The 19,998-nt window shown below is 42.0% G+C and overlaps 1 protein-coding gene across 3 annotated transcripts in view; it reads left to right on the forward strand.

The window, feature by feature from the left end:
- Nucleotides 1–4,637: 4,637 nt before the first annotated feature.
- Nucleotides 4,638–19,998, forward strand: part of atp8a1 (ATPase phospholipid transporting 8A1) — a 77,601-nt gene continuing 62,240 nt past the window's right edge. For 2 of the 3 annotated variants that reach the window (XM_079556316.1, XM_079556318.1), the window contains exons 1-2: nt 4,639–5,181; nt 17,232–17,349. In XM_079556316.1, coding sequence (XP_079412442.1) covers nt 5,133–5,181; nt 17,232–17,349 — 167 coding nt within the window. In that variant the 5' untranslated portion in view covers nt 4,639–5,132. Of the gene's footprint in view, nt 5,182–17,231; nt 17,350–19,998 lie in introns of all 3 variants that reach the window. The other variant, XM_079556317.1, reaches the window with a different exon arrangement.

Here is a 19,998-nt window from a genome sequence, read left to right on the forward strand (position 1 = left end):
GTTTCTGACTCATTTCAATACATTTCGTCCTTATTTCAGGTAATTTTCTTTGCCAATGGGGTAGGCAATTTTTTGCTTACCCCATTGGCAATTTTACTTTTTTATTTCAAGCGAGATTTACATTAGAACTAGTCTGAAATGTCCTCAAACAAGCAAAGTAAACTTTGTCCGATCAGGAAAAGTGTCTAAATGAGTGAAAACCGCTCAAAACAAGATACATTTCCTCAATTCCAGTCATTTTAGCCAATGCTTGATATTTACTTTTTGCAGTGTAGGATTTCAAGTTTTTTTTAAAATTTGGCCATGACTGTAAAAATGACACAAGATTAGTTTTTTCGTGTCGTACTGTTGCTTGAAATGTACATTACTGCAGTAAAATTCAATGTGCATAATGTTTTATGTTTTTTTCTTCTTGGTTTAAAAACTATTTCAACTAGAGTTTACCTTTCTTCCTGAGAGCATCCTCACGGCAGTGTTTTGTGACGATCACAAGCAGCAGCCCACAGGCAGAGTGCATACAGCAGCGGAGGGGCCGCTGCAGGCGGTGATGGGACTTATTCAAACTTTGGGGCCAGAATGTGGCCCCTGGGCTCCATCTTTGGCATCCCTGCTCCAAGGCCAATTTCACACATGTGCCCTCCTCAGGACAATGTCAGTAAGTCAGTTTTTGTAGAAGAAGACATTACAAGAAAAATTGCAGCAGAGCGAGGAAGTGAATTTGGCTCATTTTGCTTGGTTTGGACAAAGGAGAAGTGAGCAACTTCTTACTTCAACATATGGAAGGAGAGGACTACTAGTTTAGCACCTTTCAGACATGAAGTGATATACATAGAACAATTTTACATTCACTCCAAACTCTGTGAGACGCCACAGCTGCCCTGGGATAGAGTGACAGAAGTGATGCTGTTGATCTGCACCATTGACCCCTCGGAGCCCCACCACTGTCATATACACCCTAGTGGGGTTTTTTTGGCTAGGGGAAACCTACACAGAAACAGGGAGAACATGTAAACTCCACACCACAGGCAACTTCCAGCCAGGATCAAACCTGGTACCTTCTGGCTGTGAAGCATGAGCGCTAACCGCTGTGCCACCATGCTGTAATAATATTGCTCAGACTGAAGCAAAGGGTGCGGTGTGCTACAGCTATTCTTTAAAGTACAATGTCTAAAGGAAAATTACATACAGAATGCAATAAAAATGATGAAGGCTGAATGGAAACTATGTGATAATGCAGGCTTTTGTTCACAAAAAAAAAAACTAAAAATAATAATTTTATGATTACGGTTTATTCCATGTCTTCTCTAAATTGAATAAAGAAAACATTACATTAAGCATGTGGTGTATTTGCACATGGATGTTTTCATTTTCATTTTTATGAGAAAAAGCTCTTGTCATTCTATGTTAATCCTTCCCACAATTCAAAGGGAAGTGAAACTCTTTATAACACTGACACTTCAATCCAACAAACCCTGGTGCAGTTCCCTTCTGCTTACGCTCATCTGGAGTTTGTTTTTCTGTCAAGTAACATTTTTTATCTCACTCTCGCACATTTAGACAAAAGACCTCTGCAGAGTTGATAGTCCGCTCAACCTGAAGAGGAAATATCTCACAGCCCCACTCCTCAACAGTCTCCATTTCCCCTCCTCCTCTATTACGAAAGCCATTTGATAAGATGAATACCTTAACAGTGTTTAATATTCTGCTGCTCGCTTCTGTTGCAGTAATTGAGTAGATGTCAAGTGGTGCAAGTGATTTATTACTTTAATTTGCTACGGCCCCAATAAACAAATATTTCATAGATTGCTTTGGAGTTATGGTGTTTACCTTTAGCAAAAAAAAACCCAAATCATTAGTTTGTTTCCAAAGAGCCGTGTGAAAATATACTGTGGCGAATCCATCAGTTCATACAGTAGTTAATCCTCACACTGTGCCAATCTACAGATCACAACCACACGGGGGCACAATTCAATTCAATTACAACTCACTGACACACTGCCCAATTACTCCCCAAAGGCCTGGAGGCTATATGACAGCAAAGGATCATGGGAGCTATAGCCTCAAACACGTACAATTCTCTATCCAGGCAGTTGATATGAGTGATGGCCTGTGATAATGGTAAATGGTCTCAACTCCACCTACATTAGGCACTCAAAGCGCTTTACAGCAAGGATCCACTCACCCATTCACACTCTCATTCATACACCAGTGTACGCAGACACTGGAGGCAAGGAGGGTGAAGTGTCTTGCCCAAGGACACAACGACAGTGTTCAGGAGCTGGGATTCGAACCCCCGACCTTCCGATCATGAGACGACCTGCTCTACCAGCTGCAGCTCTGTCGTCCCCAATAATGGTTTTGCTTAATTGTTTGGTTAGAATTCAGGTCACGTATTAGAAGATTGTTTTCTTTCTACAGCTTTCAAAGCTCTATGCGGTCACAGCGTGCAGCAGTATTCCGTACTTCCATTAACTGCTCTAAAGACAGAGATGGGAGGGGAGCTACAGCCACAAGACTTAAGTTGTGCTGTCTATCTGCTAAGCTAAATTATTTCTATTTATCTTGTAAAACTCTGGTCTTTGCTGTCTGACGCTTAAACGAATCGTAGCAACAGCTATATTTTGTATAGGAATACACTTTTGTAAATAATTGTTGTTACAGCATTACTTGCCAATTTATACATGTACTGTATATATTTATGTAATCTCCTGTCTAATCTCATGTGTGTGGTCACACTTTTCTGCATGAATACAAATTGTTGACAAAGCTTCGCTAGTAGCTTGAATAAAGGCCATCAGCTTTATTGTGTATTTACACAACGATAGCTTATCAAAGAGCAAATGGTTTGACGTTTCCACAATCTTTATGGCACATGCCAAAAATAAAATCAGTAGAGAGCAAACTGACACTTAACACAGATTTAAATTGCCAATGAGCTTAGGCAGTTTTTTTCCGTGTGTCTTTGTTTAGACTGACAATCTCTAAAACACAAAACGCAGGATGTTCACACAGGCAGCTTCATGTCCCTGTTGCTTAGCAACCTCCGGAGCTACTGAGCTAAATCCCTGTAGCTGTGGTGCTGCTGATCTGAATTAGGGGAGAGGGGTAAGAAAGCGTGGGGTACATATTGGTCTGTTGATATGTTCAGTTTTTAAGGTTTACCTCAATACAACTTTTGTTACATTTTCATTGTTGTTTAGTGAGAGCGGACTGTCTCTGTCAGTTCATTGTACATAAGAAACCCTAATTTTTATTGGTAATATTTGACTGTTTGCACATTTCCTGTCTATTTTGAACACCCTGAGTGATCTTATTAAGTGCCGAATGTAACAAGTGAATTTCCCCATTGTGAGATCAATAAAGGATTATCTTATCTTTTACACTAATCAACCAATTTTCAATATTTAAACACTTTACAATACCCACGGTAAGAAAAATGCTTTTGCCTGCAGAATTCTCCATCACATATTATAACAAAAGAACAAACTGATGTTGCCAGTGCGGAACATGCATCAACAGTGTCCAGGCAGGCTGTAGTTCTCTGTGGGAACTGCAGTGGTGCTGCTGCTGCACAAATAACTTCACCACTGTCTTACATCTGAGCCGCAGTGAGAATGAGAACAGGCTTTGATTTACCATCCGGGCACTCACAACGGATCATTGTACTGCTGTTTTTGATCCATTCTTTGGCACATTTGTAAGCATGTGAGTTTTACATGTCTAACATAGAATGTTTTGCAGAAATAAAAGAGTGGGACTCGAGAAGAACTCAAGTGTTAGGCCCTTTTAGGTATATACAGTATATTATGAGCGCATCACAATAATAGTGAATTACACACTAAACTGTTTCTGGCTGTATGACACTAGAGTTGCCAATACAGAAAATTGTTTATGCAAAGGAGATGTTAAAAAGAATAATTTCACCCCTTTGCACCACTAAGATGAGCTTTAAATGTATGGCTTTAAGAATCTTCAATATGGTAAATGAAGATTTCCAAAACCATATCTAATTCAACAACATCTTCCATGGGTTTCCTGTCAAACTTTTCACTTGTTTTCTGCTTGTCTCTAAGGAAGGACAAGTCTATGCATGAAGGCTATGCTTGGATAACAATCCAAAACTTCAAAGCAAAAAGAGACATGTTTGTCCTTGTGTTAAGTCTGTAATAATTTCACTGGGTGTTTTACTGTTGCTTAAAGCTATAGATCAATAGTTAACTTATAACTTAACTGCAATAGTCAAATCCTTAGCCTGCTTAAATGTACAAAGAAAAACATGGAACTTCCTTTTGGTGTTTGTGGTGCATTTAATAAAATCCTCATCCCACTTTCAGCTTTGTGAGAGCTCTATATCTATTTCGCATTTGTTTGTTTTTTCACTGTACAAAACTCTGCTGTTATTATACTACTCCCACCCACTATTGTTATGTGTGTAATCGTGATCGTCTGCTGCAGAAAGGGGACGTGCCCACCTCAACCCTTCTGCACTTCTTTCTCAAACGCGTAAAGACCAGTATAATGTGTGCGTAAAGACCAGCCGAGTAAACCACGTCTTACTCTCACGTATTTTTAAAACACATTTTCCCCGTACCTTGTTTCTTCTCCGCAGCTGAAAGCGCCTCAGTGCCCGGTCCAACCCCCCCTCCCCACCCCTGCCGCAGCGGCTAAATGTGGTACGGTCCAAATGTAGCGGCAGCGTCCCCCCTCAGTGCTCACTCCGTGGTAAATCCGTACGCACCGACTCCCGCTGTCTGCGCGCCGTCCACCGCCTCTCTTGTACCCGCTGCCTGCGCCGTGCCGCTGGGAGATGTTGCGGGACTTGTGAAGTGTGAACATGCTCCTGTCTTCAACACGAGATGCAGCTTCTTCTTCTTCTTTTTTTTTAATGTGTCTCTCTCCCTCTACACACCTTTCATTAGCGGCAAACACCCAACTCTAGTGTCCGCATGAGAGAGAGAGAGGGAGAGGAGGGGGGTGTCTGCTGCTGTACTGTATCCGCTTTTGTATTTCTTCCACGGCTTGGAAGGAAGGAGGCATCAGCTGCGGGGAGTAGTGCAGCTGCAGCCGCCGCGGCCGCTTGGCAGGTGTCGTCGCCCCGGCTTTGAAGAAGAAGAAGAAGAAGAGGAGGAGAGATGTCCCCCGTCCAGAGAACCATGTCTGATCTGCGAACGCGGGCTGATGGTATGTGAAGAGGTTTCCATTTAATTAAAAAAAAAAAAGTGCTCAGCTCAGTCTTGGCTTATTCCAATGTTGTGATTGCCTCGAGGAGGAGGCCTGGTGTCTCGTGTGGAACTACAGTAAGTTGCTAGCGCAGGCTTTGGTTAACCTCACAGGGGTCAAGAAGTCCCCGGGGGGTCGCTGCGATCCCTCCACTGAGTGTCTAGGAAATATTTGTGTTGCGAATGAAGTGCTTGTCATGAGAAACTTCCGTGCAGCTTGAATGTTTCACTGTGCATTGCAGCGAGAGTCGCCCTCCTTTACTCAAAACCTAGCCTTGTAGCAAAAGTGAACCGGATTATCAGGTTGGTGTTTGTTCAGCGTCAATTTGACATCCTTTTGAGCCGCATTGTCAGTAGCCTGAACACACTCAGTACCAGCAACTTTCCACTGCGGGAGTGAAGAGGATGTTTGAAGCTTGGCACCCGGGCATGCATCGCGGTGGTTTGATTCCTTGTGCTGCACATATGCATCCCTCCACGCTGCAGGTGCAGTCCAGCTGTAGGCAGTGGATTTATAGAAATGTCTTAATTGCTCAAATTTATGTTGGATGGCTGGCCTTGACCTTTCTCAGTGAGGCCCTATCTGTTGAACTGCCCAGTGTGGTCGTATTATTTATGATCCCAGGCCGCAGTAGCAGCATTCAGTTTCATTTGTGCTCCAATGAAATAGTACAGTGGATTTATTAACCTTTTATCTTTTCTTTCAATCTTCGACTAATCAATCAGTCTGGTTGAAGAAAGGTTCATCAGGCTGATATTGGACAATTCCTGTAGCTGCACGTGCCATGACTTGCTAGTAGTGATGGCATTACTTCTCTAATTCTTCCCTTACCGTTACACCGTTGACTCTCAGTATTGTTCCTAATATGTTTTGTTCATAAAACGTTTTGACAGATACATGTATTCATAAGCAGGTAAAAGTTGACCCATTTTACAATCTCAGCTCTACATCTTTTTTAATACACAATTTGAGAGTTACCCTCTTGGTGCTTGCAGCTTTTCAGATGCACATCTTGCACTGGTGCAAACATGTGGGTCATAAGAGGCTATGAAACCTGTAACATTCATATGCCATTCATGTTGAAGAGGAGAGTGGCTGTTTAGTAAGCACTAAATCCCTCGTAAGTAGTGGTCATTGTGAAGCTATTTGTCAGTGTGACGCCTCCTAAGGCTCTGGGTTTGAGAGACAGTGTAAATAATTAAAGACTAATATAGATAGCACTGAAACTGTTGACAGATGTGGCTGCTGCAGTCATAAGAGTGAACACATGAATTATGCAGAGGCTATTACTGTCACCCCCAGCCCCCAACTCCTATTCACTGCCTTGTGAGCCAGTGCTTTATTTTGTTTTTTTGTCTCTGTGTGTTGCACCATATTTTTCAGCAGTAGGCTACAATGCCATTACTGCAGAGTACATCAGAGTCATGAATGATTGTCACTTACTCAAAGTCCGTGACCTGTGGCACTTTCCAGGATACTATATCCTGCTCCATCTCAATATTATCACATGTCAAACTCTTTTTTTAGCTTTTTGTTTCTTGTTCTTTGTGGTACCAGTGCATAAGCGCACTACTCACTTGAGTGTTATTCTTTTAATCACCGCTGCGCATCAGAAGTGCTTCCATCTAGAAATGGCAGCCCTGTGCCAGGCTTACCACCTAATCCATCAGCAGCCTGTCCGTCAGCCCCTGACGCTGCACACGCCCCAGTCTCGCTGTGCACGTGCCGACCCTCTCCTTGTCACTCTTCTCCGGTGCACCATGGAAATAGCTAACATCAGAGGCAGACATCGCCCAAATTAGCTGCATCAAAGTTATCTAGGGTTCTCGTGGTAGGTCATATTAAGCTATTGGAATAAGTGCCAGATATTTCAGTCAAATGTTTTCTGAGGTAGAAACTATTGTACAGTGATCATTTTCAGCTCATCTTTTTAGTATTCAGAGACATTATCCGCTGTGTAGGTAAAGCAAGCTTGTTCTCTGTACCATTTCAATTACATCGACCTAAGCCCTGGTGGTGTGTGTGAATACTGGTCCCAGGCAGGCTGCGGGGGAATGGACTGCTCCTGTCTGAAGGGAGAGCTGCCTGGCGGATCACTGGCTGATAATAATGTGGCACAAAAGCCCAACACGCCTCTAAATCCCCTGTCTGGCTCCGCTGGTGTGGCACGTCAAGTCCCCTCAGGGCTCTCCACTGTCTATCTCTGTGGCGGCATGGGACATCTCCTCTCCTCTATTTTCCACTCCATGTCCCGGCTCCATCACTAACCTGCAGCCAGCCTAATATGTGTGTCTTCAGATATTCATTCTCTTCACTTCAGTAACCCTCCTCTGACTTCAAGGCAAAGCGAATGTGGCAGGTCAATCTAAGAAAGAGGAAAAGGAGTAAAAAGGGAATAGGATGGGAGCTTAAGAGTAGAGGACACGCTAATAAAAGGACCTACTGGTGCTCTACTGTGGCAAATAGCTGGACTGAACAGGCAACTTCAAAGAAACACGCTGGAATATTACTCTAAATCTAGTGTACAATAATGTCTGAATTTGATTGTCAACAATAAGTGATTAAAAAGTGAACAGTAAAATTCAAACTTTATTCCTTATAGCTTCGATGGTTTAACAATTTTCTTTAGACCTCAGACTTTATTTACAGAATAAGTAATTGTTGCAGTTTTAAATACAGACAAGCTATAAAGTCTTCTGGAATGAAAAAAAAAAAATCTAATGTATAAGGTGACATTTTCATTGGATAATACTTTTGTAAATGATCTTTTGTAAGACGTACTGAAAGTGCTGGAAAAAGTCAGTGAAAATAAGATTGGTCTTCCTATGGCTTTGATGTCCTGGCTACAGAGGAGCACCATCTGCATGAGATTGTGTCTGTTATTGCACCACAGCGTGACCACAAGGTCAGGTGAAGATGTGGGGACAAACGCTCCACAGGAAAGCAATGCCATCAATGGCTGCAAAATGAAACCCTCTGCCCTTGACTCATGAGATCTCGGCTTTTTATGATCCCATTCTAGACCGCCCGTTGACATTCACAGAAACACCTGAATCAAGAACTTAAAATATTTTGTGTTAACTTTTATTGGGCCTAATGAGGATTCAATTCAGTATTTTCAGTGCCCAGTAGAGGTAGGGTGGGTATGTAAGATGACCTGTGTCCCAAGCTATGAGGTAATACATCAAGTGTTCAAACCAAATATTGGTTTTACTGATAGTGATTTTAATGTTGATTTATTCACAGTTTTACAAACATTTTATGTGACATAAAGCTGTTTTTGGCTTTTTCTATGGCTAATACCAGTTCGGAAATCAACACAATGAGGCTCTCTCACTTTCCCAATCACAGCATCTGTCCCCAGTCAACTTCTAAGTAGGAGTCTCCAATAGGGATGTCAAGATGAACCGATTTTATTTTTACCACGGTTATGAAAGCTCATGGGTTAATCATTCCAATTTTAGAACCCATTGTAAATCTTCTCATGAGTCGAGGCAGGTTCAATAATGTGCCAATCTTATCCATTTTCATCAACTGCATAATGCTGCCAAAGGAAGAGTCCCAAAATAACCATGTGCATGTTACATAAAAACGGACATGAACTTTGTGTTTGACTTGCTATTTTGACTATGTAGTAACTTGGCGTGGCTTAAAATTAACTTAATTTCTTATTTGTTTTCTTGGGAGTGGTGTTATAACCCTACTTAGGTTCTACCTTTCCCATGCACATGCTATTGTTTCTTGTCTATACATCTGAAGGGATGTTCTTTCTTTTTTTGACTTCAAATACTCTAAAGTGCTTAATAAATGAAATGAAATGAATAAATAAAGATTAAAGCAATCCTTAAATAGATATGAAATTGTACGTAAAATGTCTAACTACGTTTTTGTGAACATTTAGACTGTAATGTCTAAAAGTCGCAATATTTTTTTCTTACAATAATTGCAACGTGGCATCCTAGTCTCTGAATCCGACAACTGGAGTTTTATGCAGCTAAAACTTGTTGTAGTTGTGTCTTATTTAAGCCACTTAGAGTACATCATATACGTTCCCTTTGTTGAACTGTGCGTGCTGTTTAGCGCCTTTTGTGTCTGCTTGTGTTGCCGTGGCAGATGCGCTGCTCCCCTTGTCTGTTGACAGTAGCACGTCATATCAATCAGGTCAGTGAGCATCTCAAAACACTGGCATGGATTAATTGTTTTGCTCTACCATTTGGATATTACATCTATTTTTAGACATAGCCATATGACAGTAATTTTGTACTGTGATCAGAGGAGGACTTAAGTTTAGATAATAATTGCAGCCTTCGTAATTGGCTAAATTCGACCATTCAAAGAGCAATTTTAATTTGATGAATAAACCTACCACTGGTTTTCTACTTTGTCTAACTCTTTTATCAAATATTGAAGACTTATTTGTCAAGGTAATTGTGTTTTGGATTCTCTTCGTACTCGAAAGCAGGGCCATCCCTCTTTGACACGACATTATGATGATTGACGGGCACTCACTGGGTCACATTGCTGTTTTCATTCTTGTTGGCGGATCAGTTGCACACACCATATGCCCTTCTCTTTTTACCATTGACAAAGTTGCCGGCAGTGGAAAGGTTTGTGACTGCAGATCCCCCCGCTAAGCTGCGCCAGGACTGCCCTATGATGTCACAGTATGCCCCAGCTGCCTGCGCTGTCCGGAGAATGCCCGCCCCACCGAGGGCAGCCTAAGCCTATGAGGAGCCAGACAGGCAGGGGGATTATTTCCTGCGCTGCCTGTTGTTGTGAGTGCTTACAGGCTGTGATCTGATAAGAGACTTACAGTTGTTGCTTAGGTTCAGGCATCTCCCTGTCCCATACAGGCCCACCTCCAGCTCCGAGGCCCCATTCACAAATAGAAGAAGGTCATATTAGGAGCTACCCAGGCTCGGAAGAGACTGAAGCTGCTACTGCAATATTCATCTTGTATAAATGAATCATGTTAGCGCTAATCAAATATAAATGGCACATTATGTTGGCTTTGACGGGGAGAGGTCATGCGGGCCACATATTTGCATGGATCAAATGTAAACGAATACAAATACTGTAGAGATAACCAACCACAGAACTTTGGATTTATTTTGCACAAAAGAAAAAAAAAACATTTGAACATACTGAACTACAGTATTTATTTATTATTTATTATTTATATTTATTATTTGTATTGTTTATTAGTATTATTTTTTATTATTTATTAATTCATTTCACTCTAAGACCAAAACAATAACAAGGTCTTGAAAAGCTGTGTGCGAGATATTGGGCTATAAATAGCACAGCAGTGCAGCGGTTAGCGCTCGTGCGTCACAGCAAGAATGTCCCGGGTTTGATTCCCACCTGGATGGGGCCTTTCTGTGTGGAGTTTGCATGTTCTCCAGTGTCAGTGTCGGTTTTCTCTGGGCACTCCGGTTTTCCCTACCACTAAAAACATGTACAATAGGCCAGGATGAATGATGTGTGGGTGTGAATAAATGATGGTGGTCAGAGGGACCGTTGGCGCAGATATTTGTCAAGATAACACTTCTGTCAGCCGAAGCTACATATACATGGCTTACCATCACCAAATGTGAAGTGAATGTACAATTGTCTCATGTAACCATGTCTGTTAAAGGCGCTATACAAATACTTTTTCTTCTTCTGTACAGTACAAGTGGTTCACGAGACCATTGTCAATTGTCAGCTGATTGTCAAATTCAACCAAACTGCTGTATTATGATGCAATATTATAAGATCATCAAACTGCAAAATGCTATCATGATGTATCTACTCCGATTATTGGTTGGGTGTGTCTCTGGTTGTCCACATTATGTGATTCGATGGATATCGCTACAGTGTGCAGGTAATGAGACAGTGATTTCTACATCTGTTGGGTCGAAGGCACTTTTTAATCAGGAGCTCTGTTAATTGAGGTTTGGTGGCTGTGTGTGTGCTCCAGTTAGATCAATGTCAGTAGCCCCGAGCTGACCCCACACCCTGCTATTATTGAATCATTCCAGCGAGAGCCTATCTCTGGCGCGATCACGTGTTTTCCCTCAACTGTGTTTTATTGACCTGCCTACAACTGTTAGTGCCTCATTAGAGCTGTGTGCTCTGCAGCGAGCTGTAGTCTGGCTGGACCTATTTTTGGCTGATCAAGGGCCATATTATTATTATTTTTCTCCCAATCGCCTGCGGATGGATAATGATTTGAGGGAACTCCTGTCTGAGGTTTAGTCAACACTTGATGTGGTCATTCAATATTCTGTTCACTAGGTAAACGGCGGGGCAAATTGCATTGTTTTTTAAATAAATTCCAATAATTTAATGTGGTTATTCTTGCAGTCCACGTAACAATTTAAGTATGTTCAATTTTGCATGTTCTTTAGTGTTCAGCCCTGACTTGCTCGGCATCGTAATCCTTCAGTATCAGGTCATTATATAGATGCTGTCACTGCTGCCATCAGATGCTTTTAATCTTTCTCGTGTTGACACTCATGGGAGCAATAACTTTTGACCCGCAACACTTCTTCCTGACCCGATATAATGCATTACTGTGTGGCACAGCATCAATCTACAGAAGGTGATGTTCTCTTTCGCAATGTCATGACATCCCCTCTATACTCCAGTGCAAGTGTCCAGAAAAGGTGTATGTTTTTGATGAGGTTTTCTGGTTTCTTTGCTTTGCTGTAAGTTCACTGTTATTGAAGAAACCGTTAGTAAGGATAGTTGTTGGTTTTGCATGTAGTTCGTTTTCCATTTTGTTAACACTTGGGCTGCGCAATAACTGCAAATAATATATACAATTTCATCTTCCTTCCTTAAAGGAATAGGCCATCATTTTTACATACTGAGATATGTTCTTACCTTAGCTTAGACAAGTTCATTTGTACCTGTCTGGTCTTCACGCGTGCCTTAAGTTGCGTAAACATACCACAGACGGCGTTAGCATTTAGGCTCTCCTCTCCTCCTTAGCTCCAAACGAGGTGAAGATAGAAGCTACCAAGCTCTTCCACGTTTTCCCTGTTTAAATATGGTTATGTTAAGTGTTGCACTATAAAGTATAATCACACACAATTAAACAATGTGGATTCTCTAAGCGGATAAAAAAGGGAACTATATTGTAAGGCGTAATAATACCAGGAGTTGTTCGACATCCGCACAGTGAAGTGAAGATATTACTGCGCGGATGTCGAACTACTCCTGGGATTAAAAAGAAGTGGGTGTGGTTTACCAGGCTACAAACAAACAGCATGACTGTGGACATTTCAAACAAAACCAGTTTAAACCCCAAAAGAATGCTCTTTTTATTGATTTTCACCAAATAGTTTCCATTCTATTCCTCCAAAAGTACCAACTCCAAACAAGGACAATCAAAAACCGCCATGCCGATTATTGAGATTTACACCACACTCTGGTGACCTGTTTTTATCGCACACCTTGGACATTAAAAATAGCTTATTGGAAATCCCTAGAGAGATTCCATGAACTGTCTCCTTTGTAAGCCTAGATCACTTGGCGCTGAGTTTAAGGAGAATGGGATTTCCTGCCTGCAAGTACTAGCCAAGGCCAATTCACACTGAGCCCCGCTTTCCCACTGGGGGCACCCTGTCCAAAATACGTGCCCCCTTGCGACTATTGTTCCACCCATCTGTCTGTTGGCCCACACCAGCAATAATCCGGACATTTGGCCCCATTCCAAACTCATTACGACACTCGGCGGCATTGATCTTTCCTCTAGAGGTTCTCCTCAGCGGGAGCTTTACCTCTAAAACCTTATCTGTACCGCAAATGCCCTTTCTTATTTGTGTGCTTAATACAAATGGCTTTGCTCATTCAAACTGCTGGCGATGAAAGTGCAACATAAATGACAAATTATTTTCCGAGTGCATACGCGCCCAGTTTGCCCACCCCTGCTTCTTTTTATTGATGCCGGTGTATAGTTGAGCCGTCGCACGCCCAGCAGTTAATGAAATTAGTGCGGAGGAAATGCTCAGTGTCCACGAGGGAGCTTTAAGAGCAGTTCCTGGTGAGACTTGTGTGGCAGTGGCTGAGTGCATTATCCACACAGTCAGTTTGCAGCGCAGGAAATGAATGGACATGGAGGAGGTGGAATTTGTAACATCTTCAGCGGGAGAAGCCGGTAAGGGATGCTTTATGCTACTTCCAAGATGACTTTTACTGCAGTGCAAGGTCCACTCGGTTTATATTTGTTACTTTTACAGACTTTATATACTTGTTGGAGAGTTTACAAGTCTTAATATATTGCAAATGGAAAGCGACCTTTGTATAGATTCTGTTGTGAGGATGTGTTTCGGAGTCAGACAACGGTATCCTGGTCTTTTCTTAGCGCAAACTCCACTCTACCACTTTTTATCCTATGTAAATCTCCAGCTTGTTTCCCATAATAGGCTCAGGTGTGTAAGAGGAGTAAGAGCCTGAAGAGTAGACGCTACCGTGTGTTTTTTCCACTCTTAGTACTGACTATTTCTGTTCCGTATTGCAGCCGGAATACAGTAGAAGTAGTGATTATGGATTGAAGTATGAAATGCTGCATCGGTTTGAAATCAGGACAGAAAACTTTATCTGAAATGTGCATTAGAATTTTACTCGCCCTGTTCTCGGTGCTGTTCTCTGGATCCGCTCGTTGTAAAAACTGAACATGATGAATTGAAAAAAAAAAGCAGGAAAGGGAGGAAGCACAAAGTTGAGCAGGAGCAGTAGCAGCTGCAACTGGTGCATTGCAGCACCTGGTCTGTGCCGGCACACTCCTGCTGCGAGCGCTCACTCACAACACAGACACACAACATCAATCAGGGCGGCTCAGAGCTGTGGCCCAGTGCTCACACAGCTCATACTGCAGCACTGCTCTGTCCTCTGCACATTCGTCATTGTACACAAGTCCCCCTGACCCTGCTTTCACCACCACTGAGCTTCTACACTAACCCCCCCTGGACCTCCAATCCTCCATAATCTATACCCCCCATATAGCGACACCAGAACACTCAGAGCTCTTTGCAGGGGACTCCAGAACAAAATTGCAATTCACTCATCATAACCACTCCCAAACATTTGAATTGGTTGATGGAAACAACTGTCAATAAGGAAATCAATAACGATTAACCCCCACTTAAGGTTTTAAAGACCTGGATTTATTGTAGCGATAAACTGATTGGAGTGGAAGAGTTTTTTTTTGTTTTTTCCTGTTCTCAAGGTCTCCCCAGTCCCATAAAGTTTTAGAACCCCCCCCATATTCTACACTAGAGGCTATGCAGACAATGTCACACACAGCTTGGCCTAGTGGCAGACTTCTTGACAACATCACTCTCAAGCAACTCAAATACTACTTTTCTCATACTCATACTAATGGCCTCCTTACTCGTTAGACGTTTCCACTTAAAGAATCAGCCCCCGTCTCGAGCCTCCCGTTGCTCGTGGGCTCACACATCTTCACCTCCGCGCTAATCCAATAAACCACCTTGGCTGATGTGACGTCTGTCGGAGTGGGCTCTTGCATAAGCGGGACCGGGATTGCCAGCCCTCGGTTCTCCCTGTGACCAAACCACTAGGGGGTGGGTGGTTTATTTTTAGCCCCCCGAAGCACACGCTTGAAGGGGACTGCCCTGCTTGTGAGTAAATGACGGTGGGAAGCAGGAATGTTTGGCTTACACTTCTCAGTAATCGGACCCCCGGCCCAAAGCGGATCATTAAAATAACAAGAGAGGTGTAATTTAAGCGTTTCGTTTTGTGTAACGTCAGTGAGAACGTGTTAAGCGTAAGGTGAGAATAAAGCGCAGAAAGAGTGGAGAAAGTTGGAAGTGTGACTTTGAGAACTGTGCCAGCCTCTTCTTTGTTTCCTCTTGACAAGCAGGAAACATGGCCCGCAGCGGATCTCAGGCCTATTACTGGGGCATATCCGCTAGGGTTTGGGTTACTCTCCTGATGTTGTTGGTGATACCTTGACCTGGAAAGCTTTTTAGGAGACCCCCCTTCAAAGTTTGGGCTATTTTAATCTCTGTGCAGTTGTCGAGAGAACCCAGCTGACCTTACCTGATAACCTGGCTGCCATTACCACCGCCTGTCAGTGCAGGACCCCCATCTCACTGCGTATGGAAATACATTCATGCAACCGGAGATGCCCGCGATACTGTTGACTTGGAGATTCAAATGAGGGCTCTTGCGCCAATGCCGAGGATACAAATCCAGGCGTGTCAATTTGGAGACGTGGACAGGGGGGTTATATGAAACTCTCAAGCGCAATTTGTACTTGTTAAAATATTCAAATAGTAGCTACAAAACACACAGGAAAAAGCAAAGCACAGCATCCGCCATTTTATTTCTCAACTTAAAGCAGTACTAAGTAAAATAACCATAATAAACCCTTTTCGTAGGCCCTCTGGGGGTAATGAAGAGAAGAAGAAGAAGAAGAAGAAGATCTTTATTTATATAGCGCCTTTCACAGACATATAGTCACAAAGCGCTTTACATGAGACAATTGTACATTCACTCCATACTCAGTGGTGGAAAGCCACGTTTGTAGCTTCAGTTTCCCCTGGGGGAGACTGTCAGAGGCGCTTTCGCGACTACACACGTCTGCGCCAACGGACCCTCTGACCACCACTACTTTCACTCACACATCATTCATCCTGACCTATTGTGCATGTTTTTAGTGGTAGGGGAAACCGGAGTGCCCGGAGGAAACCTACGCAGACACGGGGAGAACATACAAACTCCACACAGAAAGGCCCCGTCCCTGGTGGGAATCGAACCCGGACCTTCTAGCTGTGAAGCGAGAGCACTAACCGCTGTGCTACCGTGCCGCCCATGCAAGTGTTAATGGGCTGATTAGGGGGGACTTTCGTCTCCCCCTGGTGTCTCTGTCTAGAAAATCATGCTTGGAACTTCCTGCACCGGGTCGGAGTCACCAATACACACATACATGGAATCACAAAGAAGAAGCTTACAGGCTAACGGGCAAAGCTAACTGGGGGCTAGCGCCACTTAAACAGTATTTACAGCCAAAAGTTGAGTGAAAAAAAAGATCTCCAATGTGTAATTGGATGTGCAAGATCCCTATCGCCGTTTGTCTTTTCTGTCAGCATAGTATTTACTCTGACGGACAATTGATGAGTAAAAAAAACGCAACATGCTACGACACCTGCAGTGGTGCTTATAGCCTCTAGGGGCAAGAGTTACTTAGTACTGCTTTAAAATCTGGAAAGTTGAATCTTGAATTAAACAGATTTTTATCAAACAACACTACTGTAAAACAAAAGAAAAGAGGGGCAAATCCAAGGTCCAACAACATCACATTGTGTGACTTGGCTCAAAGGTGTCGATTTCAATGTCATGGGACTATTGTGAAATTCTTGCGACAGCACATTAAAGTAGATAATGTGTCAACTTTTCCAAGAATAGCAGGAGTCAGAAAGTCAATAAAAAGAAAGAAAAAGAAACCCCTCCCCCTACATGGTTGACATGGTTCTCTTCGCAGATATTAAAGACATTAATAGCATTGACATGAGAGAAGAGAAGATTGAAATACAAACTAATAGCAGGTTCAAATGTCAGATAATGATTGTAGAGATCTAAACTACTGGGTTACTTATATTTGTGTTAGTATTATACTAGCTAAATAATCGGAGTCTTTGCAGTTTGCTACTTGTAACCTATTTATTTGCGCTATCTATTTCATTCAGATAGGCTATACATTGTCGACTTGTCACCGCCATGTGCTACATATTGTATTTGATTGTATGATTGTATTGTGTATGATTTTTCAACAGAACATCTCACTGTTTAGCTCCTTGTTTTAAATACAGTTGTGCCAATAAGCTTACACACCCTGGTGGATGTCTTCACTCCACTGTCTGGGGTCTGTTGCATTATTGTGTAGTTTCAAGGATTTCTGCTCATTGACCAGACACTTCAAAAGACTTTCTCATCTCTCCTTTGTTTGGACTCGTGGGACGCCTCTTATAGAATATCCTGTCTTCTTTCTGTTGCAGGATATGAAAAGACAGAAGACACCACGTCAGAAAAGACATCTCTGGCGGACCAAGAAGATGCCCGGCTCATATACCTTAACCAGCCACAGTTTGCCAAGTTTTGCAGCAACAGTGTTAGGTAAGAAAACACCGCAGTTAGCAAAGTGTTCATGGTTTGATGAATTCAAATACTTACTCTTGAGTGTGGTTTCGTAGAACTCTACTTGTCAAGTTACATGGCGAACTCCTCGTAACTTCTTTGAGAATTTGGCAACAATTCATGTGAAATAGTTTCGTCATCTAATTGTAGAGTTATTGATCTGCCAGCAAAAGGATCCCTCTCCCCCTCTGGCAATAGTTTACTGCCTTGCTGTTATTTTCAAACTGGTAATGGTAACCCTGGGGTCGTCAGTGTTTTCCATCGTGACCTCAGCCTGACATACCTGCTTGTCACTGCTTTTACAAGTACATTAACCTTTATGGTCACAAGCATAACAGCTAAATTAAGCCATACTGTGTTACTTGCAACTACACACATTGTAAATATGATACATGAAGATACACTTCGGGGCGTATGGGTTAACATACACAAGCTATGGAAACACGGCTGACACGTTTACACTGTGTGACGCCCTTTATGGTATTAAACATTTGATCACTTTACACACATCCGGGTAATGAATACTCTTACACATAACCCGACATATAGAGCTGGGAGAATCGTTTTGCAACAGTATGTCTTTGTTGTGATACGCGTATCTTATCAGAAACTTTACTACGATACTTTGACATGATATCATGCATCTTACTGAGGCTTCAGTGCTTCATTGCTTTCCCAGTCAATAGTGGACATAAATTCAGCCAGAACAAGAGAGGGCTGCATTCTAAATGCAGCCCTCTCTTGTTCTGGCTGAATTGTGGCACAATTAAAAGATTTCTAAAATTGCCTTTCACTTAGTTTTTCTGTGACTTTTTTTCTGTGACTGTGCAGATTGTGTTGTTGTGTTGTTACTAACTACATATGACATAATAAACACACTATTAAAAAAGACAACCTTTTCTATAAACTCCCTAATAAAATGTAACATTGCACAACGTTTTGTAGCTGTATACAGGGCTATGTGCAAACTGAGCATTTGATTTCTGATCAACATTTGCTGCGTTTGCAGGTTTTTTTCCCAACTTAAAATAATGTTGTTTCAGAATTGCTGCAGCAAATGCTGCTTTAGCATGAATGTGCATAAAACACAGCCATTTCTGTCACAAAGTCGGGGTATAAAAAGGCAGTAATTATTGCCATGTTTCTTTGGATTACTGTCTTAATCCACATATTTTAATGTTTCTCTTACAACATTTCACAGTGAGTAATGGATGTTTTCTGAACCCTGATCATTGCCTTATGGGGCTGTATTGACCACACTCCCTCCTCCTTGTTACGAATGCAGTTGAAGTATCAGCTATAGAGAACTCAGCCTGAGTGTGGCCCAAGTTTCCTGGCATCTGTTTTGGTCACATTTGCAATTCAAAGACAACAGTCCTTTTCCTACTTTGTCAGGTGGATTTGTCTTGCCACCAGTGACCTCATAAGGCCTGGATGCCGTCAACCTAATTGTGACTGTGCTGTAATTAAACTATAGTGTCAAACACACCAATATTTACCTCTAACAACTCAAAATGATGCCTCGTGTTGCTGTTATGCATGACTTGAGGATTGTTTATTCAGCTATAATGCTTTCGGCAGAGCGGCTTAGAATTGAAAGATGATTTATTGCACAATTTATAACAAGTTTAATCCCACTGCGAATGGAAGCAGCCGGATAGACCCTCATCCAGTTATGTAGGCGTTAAGTGCTGATCCAGTGTTTTGTGAGAGACAAGGGTTAAGCTCCACAGACACATGCTGCTGACACTTACCAACACTCGTTGTGATATTAAAGCATAATTCGATCACACAGACAAACGTGACATTGAGTTTACAACATTGATAACTAGTACTCAGGACTATTTTTGTTCAATTACATTTTTGTTTTGATATTTGTTTTTACTTTTACTTTGAGTCAGCTCTTTGAGTCTTCATTCAAATTACCTAGATCGGACTAGCCAAACAGGCCAGCACAGATGCTAGTCACTGCGACTACACAAGGAGATGCTGTGAGATGTACAACCAGACCTATGTTCCTTCTGTTCTATACAGAGCAGCTGTAATGAAACGTGTCTGTGCCTTGTTAGCTTTCAGCTCTACAGGGAAATAAACCACCAGGAAGACATAAGACAGGTGATTTAGATCAGTGAAGACAAAAAACATGACCAATCATGTGCACATTTCCTTGTTTTTATTCACCCCATTTAAAAGTGAAAGTAAAGATTGTGGAATGTGTTCAGTGGAACAGCGGGAGAGGTACTTGGTACAGAATGAGAAAAATACGGAGCAAGTTCTATGTTTGAGATCAAAACTATAACTTTATCATATGTATTTTAACTTTCTTGTAGAGCTATTAAGTTTTTTATGGCACAGCTTTTTTCTAAACACCTTGAACCTATCACAAAACCAGTTATTCACGTTCAGGCCTAACATGTGCTGTATCAAGACACGAGTGGTCTAACAACAGCTTTGTTCCTGCTGCCATCACCCTGATGAGCAAGCTATGATTCAATCTTCTTCCTTTTTACTGTAATGGTTTAATGGTTTTATATTTTTGAATGACGTCTCTAGTAAAGGCATATCCCATTAGTACTTGGAGCACTTAAAAGTTTTATATAGTAGTGCCAGTCACAGTTGGTAATGTAA

This window comes from Gobius niger, assembly GCF_951799975.1.
Source record: "Gobius niger genome assembly, chromosome: 5".
In the NCBI taxonomy this organism is placed as follows: domain Eukaryota; kingdom Metazoa; phylum Chordata; class Actinopteri; order Gobiiformes; family Gobiidae; genus Gobius; species Gobius niger.